Source organism: Kryptolebias marmoratus, linkage group LG16 (genome assembly GCF_001649575.2).
Source record: "Kryptolebias marmoratus isolate JLee-2015 linkage group LG16, ASM164957v2, whole genome shotgun sequence".
NCBI classification, from domain to species: Eukaryota; Metazoa; Chordata; class Actinopteri; order Cyprinodontiformes; family Rivulidae; genus Kryptolebias; species Kryptolebias marmoratus.
This window is the reverse complement of record NC_051445.1, coordinates 12,622,787-12,632,664: the sequence shown is the minus strand read 5'-3', so window position 1 is coordinate 12,632,664 and position 9,878 is coordinate 12,622,787. Positions and strand designations below refer to the sequence as shown.

General features: G+C 43.5%; 1 protein-coding gene across 1 annotated transcript; it reads left to right on the top strand.

Moving 5' to 3' along the window:
• Window positions 1-442: 442 nt before the first annotated feature.
• pdp1 (pyruvate dehyrogenase phosphatase catalytic subunit 1) lies at window positions 443-8,419 on the top strand. Its single transcript, XM_017425118.2, has 9 exons — window positions 443-556; window positions 2,651-2,942; window positions 3,034-3,201; window positions 3,764-3,975; window positions 4,180-4,261; window positions 4,759-4,853; window positions 4,970-5,138; window positions 5,225-5,443; window positions 6,775-8,419. The coding sequence occupies exons 2-9, from the start codon at window positions 2,709-2,711 to the stop codon at window positions 7,153-7,155; spliced, it is 1,560 nt and encodes a 519-aa protein (XP_017280607.1). The 5' UTR covers window positions 443-556; window positions 2,651-2,708; the 3' UTR covers window positions 7,156-8,419.
• Window positions 8,420-9,878: the final 1,459 nt, after the last annotated feature.

Here is a 9,878-nt window from a genome sequence, read left to right as displayed (position 1 = left end):
ATAAAATCAATTACAAAAATACCTGTATTCCTATCAAATAATACTAGCTGATATATTTTAAAAATATAATTATAGATCATGTTTTATTGTGAGGATGGTATATCTGTAAGTGTGTGTGTGCTTAATCTTAGGCAATTTTCTTTTAAAGAGCCATTTCTGGTCCAATAATGTTTTGCAATTTAGAAAAACAAGTGAATAGATTTGTATGTTGTGCCCGTTTTTCATAAGATTTTATTCCTATTTTTATATTTGGAAAGGTAGATTAATATTTTCAGTGCCCCCCCTCTATGAGAAGACAAAGACAAACAAATATATATTTATTATTTATTAACCAGATAGAATAAGATGTTGCAAACAGGAATTCCTCCCTTGTCTGCTCCGTTCACGCTGCTTTAAAAGACAGGTTGCGTGCGCATTGAGCCCGGCGTGACGTCAGAGCGTTTGCAAGGCCTCAGCCAATCAGCGTCCAGTTTGTGGTGCGGCGCCCAGGAGCGATGCAGACGGCATCAAGCCAATGCCATGAACTTAAATAACTTCTTCACGTTCGTCGGTTGAGGTAAGTCCAGACCTTTCTCCGCTTTCTCGCTTTTTTAATTGTTATTTATTTTGTGTTTTTGCTTCGCATTCGTGTCCCATCGGGAGTAAATACACCAGGTCTGTGCGTTTTTAAAGCGAGGCAGTTTGACCGTAGTTAGTGGGTGTAACCTGCCCGCACGGAGCTAGCTACACTGCTAGCTAAAATTTGACTGCTTTAATTTTAGGGTTGCCTCGGTTCAAAATTTTAAAAAAGCTTCTCTCACTGTCTTTTCATTTTATACTCTGTGGCACCTTTTAACAGCACTGACGGTGCTGTGGTGGTAGCTGGTGGGGTTGGGTATCTGCCTTGTGAATTAGCTCGGATCAGCTAAAATGTCAACAAACAGCAACTTTGCTACAGAGTTTCGACGGATCCTTCGTTTTCTGTGTAATTCAGTGCAGTTTGTTTGATTTTTTTAGGAGGGCGGGATGGGAGGATTCTTAGCTAAATACTTTAATTTCAGTCTTTAGGACAGATGTTATAAAATCGTCTGAGTGGCCTTAATTTAAAGCTGTCAGTCGCTTGTGCCGAAGCCGCATTATTTACTCAGAGGTGTGACTTGCTGGGATTTTTTTCCAGGGGGCTACAGATTGAATTGGGGGGACATTGGAGCAGGTTTTCTGAAGGGGCACAGTCAGGTTCAAGTTCAGCTGGCCACGAGCTGTGTCACAGCATGTCCGGAGACCCAAATGTCAGGACTGAATTACTACCTGAGCTATTTTTAACACTGTGTGTGTGTGCAGCACTGCTGACTGGGAGTTGTACAGGAGTGCAGAGCTGCTGTATCCTCCATAGGACCAGGGAAAAAAAGCTAAATGCAGCCTTTGTTGTTGAACATCTGCATGAGACTACCCTATACATACCTAAGATTACGACACATCATTCCACCTGCAAAGAGTTGCAAACAAAATAGATCTTAAGGTTGACATTCCTGCATCTAAGGCGCTTTGAGCAGGATGTTTGAGCAATTTGTCCATGCAAAATAAACGAATGAATCAGTGCAATGTCACCAGAAACTTCCTCCCCGTGTGCATACACTACTGATCCTTGACCTCCTTCATTTCCTGAACTTAACCCATCCCGTTTGTTCCCTGAAATTCACTTTAGGACTGACCTCTGTGTACAGTGTCATGATTTCCAGAAGCGTTTAGAATAATGATTGTCAACGTCAGTTTTATTTATGTAGCGCGCTTAAAACAACTGAGGTGTGCTTTGCAGTCAAACCAGATAGTACAAATAATCGAACTTAAAAACAAGATTACAAGAACAGCAAAAGTAAATAAGATCTTTACAAATCCTGTGCTCTGTTTCAGTCAAAAGCCAAAGTACAAAAATGGGTCTTAAGCAAAGATTTCCAAGTCTCTATAGCCTGAGCTGGTATATACAGTTTATACAAAAAGCCTCATCGATCACCTTATATTTTAAACTCTATCTTAGGACCTCTGGGAGAAACAGGCTGGTTGACTGGTGTTCTCCTCCTGGAGTGTAGATCTTAGGAATATAAGTTAAATATGATGGGGGGCCAGACCATGTGAAGTCAATAATAAGGTTTTAAGATCAAGTTGAAAACAGACAGGAAGCCAGTGAAGAGCTTCTGGAGGTTATGCAGATTTGACTTGTGTAAACTTGAACTTGAAACTTGAATTTCCCTTCATGGAAATAAGTTTGGTCAAATGCAAAGCTTGAAGGGGATCAGAATATCAGTTAATCAGCAACCTGCTCTAATTATTAGATTTTATCTAAAATGCTCAGAGTAAAAAAACAAAAAAAACAAAACGTGTTTATAACAGGGATCAACAATTACATGGCCAGTAAATAAACCTTTTAAATACAATGTTTTAATGTCATCAATTCTGGGTATTTGTATTGGATCGGTTTAGTTTTCTGTTGTTCTGACTGAGTTTTGTAGGAGCTGTTCGTCCGCTCCAACAGCAAAACCCCATCAGATCATCTCAGCTTGTTTGCACAGTGTTTGTTTAATGGTTCATACGGAGAACACTCTTTTCTCCATGGATGCACGCGTCTTCTTCCACTTGTTGCTCCCAGATTGGTCTAAATGTGCTTCTTCATCAGGTTTGTGCACACATCAGTGGTGTGGTGTTTTGGGTGTGCCTTCAGTGCACAGTCGGCGATGCCTGTTACATCTCAGCTGCTCAGGGGTTTGCCCCGCGCCAAGGTCTTTGCTTCCTGTCTGTTACCATGCCAACACCACCAATCCCAGTTTGGTGGCATCGCTCCGACGCCTGTGCCAAGGCAGAGACACCGGCCCGGGAGAAGCTACCAGACGTCCTCAGGGCTCCACAGCTACATCCTCACCCCACCACAGGTCAACTCCATTCTGAAGGCCAACGAGTACAGCTTCAAGGTTCGTAGCGTCCTGCACAGTAAACGGCTCTCACTCTCTGAACGCTTACACTTTATATGTTCTACCATGTGCGTTTCTGCTTCAATCCCAGGTACCAGAATTCGATGGGAAAAACGTATCATCGGTGATGGGGTTTGAAAGCAATCAGCTTCCAGCCAACGCTCCGATAGAAGATCGTCGGAGCGCCGCGACGTGCCTGCAGACACGAGGAATGCTGCTGGGTGTGTTTGATGGACACGCTGGCTGTGCCTGCGCTCAGGTGAGTCTACTAAGATTTATGTCTTTTCTGTTAGTTTTTTTGTTGTTGTTGTAATAGCCTCAACACATACTCCTAGCATTAACAGGTCACATAAAATCTTTGTTTAAAACTTTAACATGCAAGGCAGAGAGGGACATGTTTTCCTTTAAGGAATGCTACTTGACCTCATACTTGAAATATTAAAGAATTCCAAGTACTGAATGTACTATTCAAGTACTGTCTCTGTCTTGCTTGTTGGACCTCTGGAAATCTTAAAGAATGCGATTCAGTCTACAACAAAATTGACCGTTTTCCCTTCCTCACTTCACCTCTCTAGCTAACCTCCCTATTTGATACAGTTCAGCCTAATGGTTTTGCATAATTTTGTTTAATTTACTCCTAAAATATTAACTGAAGGCACCTACATTTAAAACCAAATAATTTTTCCCCTTTGTGAGTCAGATTATATTTAATTAAGTGGATCTTTTACATCAGTATCATTAATTTAAGCTCCTGCATTGTGTCTTGATGATGTGACACCGTTTTGCAGAGTGTTTTGTGTTTTATTTGACTGCTCCGCCAGGCGCTGAGCGAGAGGTTGTTTTACTACTTAGCAGTTTCGCTGCTTCCCCATGACACCCTGTGTGAGCTCGAGGCTGCAGTGGAAAGCGGCAGGCCCCTCAGTCCCATCCTTCAGTGGCACAAACACCCCAACGACTACTTCAGCCGGGAGGCTCAAAGGCTCTACTTCAACAGCCTGCGAACATACTGGCAGGAGTTAATAGACCTTACCAGGTGAGGAGGACACTCAGCAACCAAGTCTTTCACACTGATATGTGCACATATTTGTCATTTTTTATTTCTCTCATCTGTGGTCAGGATTGTCTGGTTCCTTATTTTGTACCTTGGAGCAATACACCCTCACCTGTTGTTGGTGTCTGTCGCTGACCCCTTTGCTTCCTGTGTGTCTCTTTCTCACATGTCCCACTCTCTCCTCAGCCCAGGTGAGGTTCCAGACACACGAGAGGCCTTAATGAACGCCTTCAAGAGGCTGGACAACGACATTTCTCTGGAAGCTCAGGTGGGAACAGTCTGTGGTTTTAATATGAAATGGTTGTTAGGGCTCCTACAAGGAGAAAAAGATTTGAACCGGGACTAACCTGCTCCACTATTTATGGTTAAAGCACCCTTAAACAAGGCGTGTTCCTTCCCAGATTTGTCCTTGGGTGTTCGATTGGCTCCCAAAATGCTTGTCCACATGTATCTTGATTTAAAATTCATTGTCTCTTAAATGTTTACAGACACTATTTCCAATGTCATCTTCATTTTTGCTAATAACCTCATCATCTTGTATATAAATTTTCAACTCTGAATCAAATTGCAAGTCAGAACCTTAGTGCCAAATCTGACTAGTGTTTCACTCATTAGGAGACACTGAAGATGGGCATAAAAATGAGGGCCTCCAAATTTAAATTTTTATGATTCAAAGAGGAGCTCGGGTATCACTGCCTCTCCATGAAATATGAACCTTGTGAGACGTCCCTTCTTGATGATTCCAGTGCTCTTTTTGCCCTGCAGGTTGGCGACCCAAGCGCGTTTCTGCACTACTGGGTTCTGAGGGTGGCCTTTTCTGGAGCAACAGCCTGCGTGGCTCACATCGATGGACCGGACCTGTACGGAGAATAAATCCAGAACCGTGCTTTCTGACAAACCTGTTTACAGAAGCCTAAAACACATGTTTGTTTTCTTCTCCTTTCTATCTTTGCCTCTCTCCTTTCTGTTCCCGAAGCTTCATAGCCAACGCAGGAGACGCCCGGGCCGTGCTGGGGGTGCAGGAGGAGGACGGGTCGTTCAGCGCTCTCACTCTGTCTAACGACCACAACGCCCAGAATGAGAGTGAGGTTTCTCGGATACGAGGCGAGCACCCTCCGTCGGAGAGGAAGACCGTCATACGTCAGGTAGAGCACTTGGCTAACCCACTCACCGCGTTCATTATTAAAACATTTCTTGAAACTCGTCTCCCCATCCCCGTCTTCTCTATCAGGACAGGCTGCTCGGCCTGCTCATGCCGTTCCGTGCGTTCGGGGACGTGAAGTTCAAGTGGAGCATCGAGCTGCAGAAGCGCGTGTTGGAGTCTGGACCCGATCAGCTGCACGAAAACGAGCACACGAAGTTCATCCCTCCCAACTACCACACCCCCCCCTACCTGACGGCCGAGCCTGAGATCACGCACCACAAGCTGCGGCCGCAGGATCGCTTCCTGGTGAGAGAAGAAGCATCGTGACTGTTTGCTTTCTTACATGATTTCTGTACTTAAAAAAAAACAACAAGTCACACAGAGCTGCGCTGTTGTTGTTTTGACAAAAAATATTTGCGCCCTCAATATGTCAAAGTTTTCCTGCTGGACAAAATGTTTCAAGTTTTGTTTTTTTTTAATCTCCAAAGTAAACATCCATATACAGACGAATAAGTACAGTGTTGTTAGAGGAAGAGAAAAATATAATACTCTGGGGAGTTGGTTCATATTATTGAAGAATTCACTGTTGGTCTCTGTGGACGTCTGCAGCGTCTGAATGCTCCTCTAGAGTTTCGTATTTCTCACCACTGTCCCAAGAGCTTTAAAGATCAAGGAGCTAACCCTTGTTGTCTTTTAAAGTGGTTTTGTAAAGCGAGAGGGTGAACGCACGAGTCTGCGTTCAGCTGCAGAACATAAAGCAGGAAACAAAAACATTAAAAAGAAATTCACTGAAATCTCATTTAAAATCGATCGCTACGTCCTTTTAGTCTTTACAGCCTAAAACTGTTAGTAGGTGTGGTCTGTACGCCCACTAAAAACATGTTGAGCACAAAAGAAATTCCTGCCATACGGCTGTGCCTCTGCAGAGAGAACACTCCTGGTATGTTACATGTTTTCTGGGCTGAAAGAATTTTAAATGCTTTTTTTGTTGTTGTTTTTAAGGTACGTTGTGTTCGGTCTTCCTTTAGGTTGAATACTGGGATTCTGAAGGTTAAACTTCACGCCACGAGAATCTTTTCAACCAGTGAATAAATCAGAAAGTCTGAAGTCCTTCACATGTACACCCACTACAAGATGCATTTAGAGTAAAACACACACACACACACACACAGAGGGATCTTTTGTCCATATTTTTCAGATGGTAGATGTTAATATACTGACACTGTCAGATTTAATTAGTTCTGAGGACTGATGAATGAACTCTTTGTCCTCATGTTTTGTACCATTTATTCTCATTAAAGCGTGGTCTCCGTTCTCCAAATGCATCTTTTTGTTTAAAAAAAAAAAAGAAAAAGTACACTTTGCCATTTTTTTATACATAGGGTTATGTTAGTTTATAAACAACAAAGTAGTGGGGAGAATTTTGCAACTTCTGAGTTTATAAATAGAAATTGTAATGCAGTTTTCTCATTTAGCTCGTTTCAAAAAATTCCCAAAAAGTTGTATTTGTGAGGAAAAAATACTTAGTACTGTTTTTAGCTTTCTCATATAAATGTAGTATTGTGTAATGAACTTAGTTTGTGGTGAGAGTTAATGTTTTAGCTGAACACGGACGTTTTCTGACCTCTTCTTGGCAGGTGATTGGCTCCGACGGCCTCTGGGAGACCCTCCACCGGCAGGAAGTGATCCGCGTAGTGGGAGAGTATTTAACGGGAGTTCATCAGCGCCAGCCGCTCAAAGTCGGAGGCTACAAGGTCACTTTGGGGCAGATGCAGGGGCTGCTCGAAGAGCGGAAGGCCCGGATGTCCTCGGCCTTCGAGGATCAGAACTCGGCGACCCACCTGATGAGGCACGCCGTGGGAAACAACGAGTTCGGCACGGTGGACCACGAGAGGCTCTCCAAGATGCTCTCGCTGCCCGAGGAGCTGGCCCGCATGTACCGCGATGACATCACCATCATCGTCGCGCAATTCAACCCTCACGTGATCGGAGCGCGGCGGCAGGAAGGAGAGTCCTGATCTGATTTCATATCCGTATGAAGCATCTGCCCAGCCGTTCTTACACTATTTATGTAAAAGAACTTGTGTATATATATATATATATTTATACATGCAGCGGCACAGAAAGTTTGTTTTTTACGATCTGAGTTCAAAGTGTCAGCAGAATATCTGAAACAAAATCTTATTTATGCTGTCGGTCTTCTTCTTCAGCAGCTGTTTTCGTCGACACCTGTGTGTTGCTCGTATCTCACAGGCAAACACTGACATTTGTGCCAAAACAGTGGCGACCTCCTTACTGCTGAAAGGCTCAGCAGGGTTCAAATGGCAGAGATCTCCAACGTCAATGAAGGTGGCCATTTATCAAGTGAAGTGATCCCAGTACACTTTAACCAGGTCATTCCTGCAGCACTTTCTCTCTGCTTCGTTTCCAGATCGCCTTTAAAGGATTCTTGTTACCACACGGACTGTTGCATTCGTTTGTCTATATATATATATATATTTCGTTTGTTTGTCTTTGAGATAATTTTAGTGCAGCTTGTCGCGCGTCGACAGTGCTGTCTGCGCACTCTGCTCCCTTTCAGTTGCTGGTTTTCAGCTCTCCGATGAGGAGGATTCGGATTCTGTGCAGCAGCGAGAGTTTTTAAGAGAAACCCGACGGATGGCAGGTTGATCGTAGGAGTGACGCAGAACACGCCAGTTTAACATGTCAGGTCACAAAACAAGCCATTTTTTCCTCATTTTAAAAGGTTACAGAAGGCAGGGAAAGATGTGGATTGCCGAGTTTCGTTTCGCCTCCACCACAGAGCAGACAAGCGCAGCTTTATGTTGCTGACAGGTCGTGAAGACTTGTTTGACATCGTTACTCGATTATCCAACTACTTCTGCACCGGGAGAAGCACTAATGAAGTTTCCATGGGTGATGTAATAGCACTTTGGCCGGAGTGTCCCTTCATAAATCCTTAAACAAACATCCTCCCTGAACAGGAGCTTGTTTTCTAAACACTGTCGAGAGTCGAGAGCCTCATTAGTTTTTTTTTTCCTGACAGGTCATTATCTGTGTGGTTTGTTTCTTGTTAGTTTTATTAATAACACCGAAGGTAAAAAGCTGACTTATTCTCCTCGATGCTCTGCAGTCGCTCATGAATTCCAGCGTCTGTTTCGACATCAAATATTTATTCACTTTATGTTATGTTCATGTTCCTCATCTCCTCTGTTGTTTGTGTACATCGTAACTTGTTGGGGGTTGAGTTTTGTACATGGAATAAACAGCTGAACACGCGGACCCGGGTGCGACTGTATTGTGTTGTGAAAACCGCAGGACGTCGTCAGGGATACAGGTGTGACGCCACAGAGCCGGCGGCTGTCGTCACTGCTGCGGGTCGAACATGAGAAGCAGAATTAAAAGCGTTTTAGATTAATTTAACCGGCCTTGACACTCTGATGCCACAAGGAGGGGCTGCCACACCAAACGCAACAAGCCTGAAAGCTCTCAGCTCTGTCAAAATAAACAGAACGTACTAATTAATGTAGGTGAAATTAAATTAAAACTAATAAAATGTCAGGTTTAATTCCACTGTTAGCATTGCACCTTATTTTGTCAGTCTTGTTTGGTCAAATAGGTGATGGGTATTTTTGTAAAAGTAAGTTTTTGTGAAAGCATCCACCACGAACGATGCTTTTTTTAGGAGCAATCTGATCAAGCCGATAAGTCATTGTTTCAATTTGCCAAAAAAAAATAAAATAAACTGACCTGACATCTTTGGAAATGGATAAAAAGAAACTAAAAGTGTGGGATTGCTGATGGCATTATATAATCCTGCACTTCTCATAAAAGGACTGCAGCTTTTCTCTTTTAGCTCGCTGACATGTCAAATTATCCTAAAAGCCTCCAGAAAAAAAAAGATGACACCCAGTCAGTTTACTGAAAAAAAAAGACATCCTGACTGATTTTTTATTCTGCTATTTATTTAATGTTTAGGTACTATTTTAGCTTCTTTTCTGCTCAGTTTTAGCTTCTTCAACAAATGTCAGCAGAGTCGGGCAGAAAATCTGATTTCTCTCGTTTCTTATATGATTGATGATAAAATCTCGTTTCAGATTCACACAAGATGCTGCCACCGAGAGCATGATCTCCTAAACTAAATTAGTGTTGATTCAAAATAATATTTCTATATTAGGACAAAAGGTTTCTCTGGCACATGGTTGAGATGAAAACAACTGTGTGTGTGTGTGTGTGTGGTGATGCTCTGATACTAGGAGGAGGTCATACATCACATGGTTTACTCTCTTTGTCTTTTCTCCACCTCCCCTCATCTGTCCTTCAACTTTTCCCCCTTGCACCTCTGCAGCTGTCTGCACAACCTCGTGTGTGTGTTGTGGCAAGTGTTGCTGGGATACACATCATCCAGATGGAGCGCAGACATAAACAGCAAAGAGGCTGCATGTTGAGCAGGTCATGGCGAGGCTCGGTCGGAAGCTGCTCGCTGACTCATCCAAACGTGACACACGGACTGGAAGGATGCATGTCCGTGGCTGCACATGTCCTCCCCCCACCCAAATCAACTCTCACATGTGTTTTCTGTGTGTTGAGGCCTCCTCTTTGTGCAGCCACAGTCACGCCGTCTTCCTTTCAGCGCCGAGGCCCCGTCTCCCACCGTCCGAGGGATGAGTCAGAGCGCCGTGGCCTCGAACGCTGAGTGGCAGAGGAGGGGATGAAACACACCGACTGTGAACGCAGAGGA

Bases quoted from the DNA above. Each gene is read 5' to 3' on its own strand.
- pdp1 (XM_017425118.2), top strand. From the start codon at position 2,709: ATGCCTGTTACATCTCAGCTGCTCAGGGGTTTGCCCCGCGCCAAGGTC. The intron at 2,943-3,033 runs GTTCGTAGCGTC...CTTCAATCCCAG, and splicing joins CCAACGAGTACAGCTTCAAG to GTACCAGAATTCGATGGGAA. The intron at 4,262-4,758 runs GTGGGAACAGTC...TTTGCCCTGCAG, and splicing joins ACATTTCTCTGGAAGCTCAG to GTTGGCGACCCAAGCGCGTT.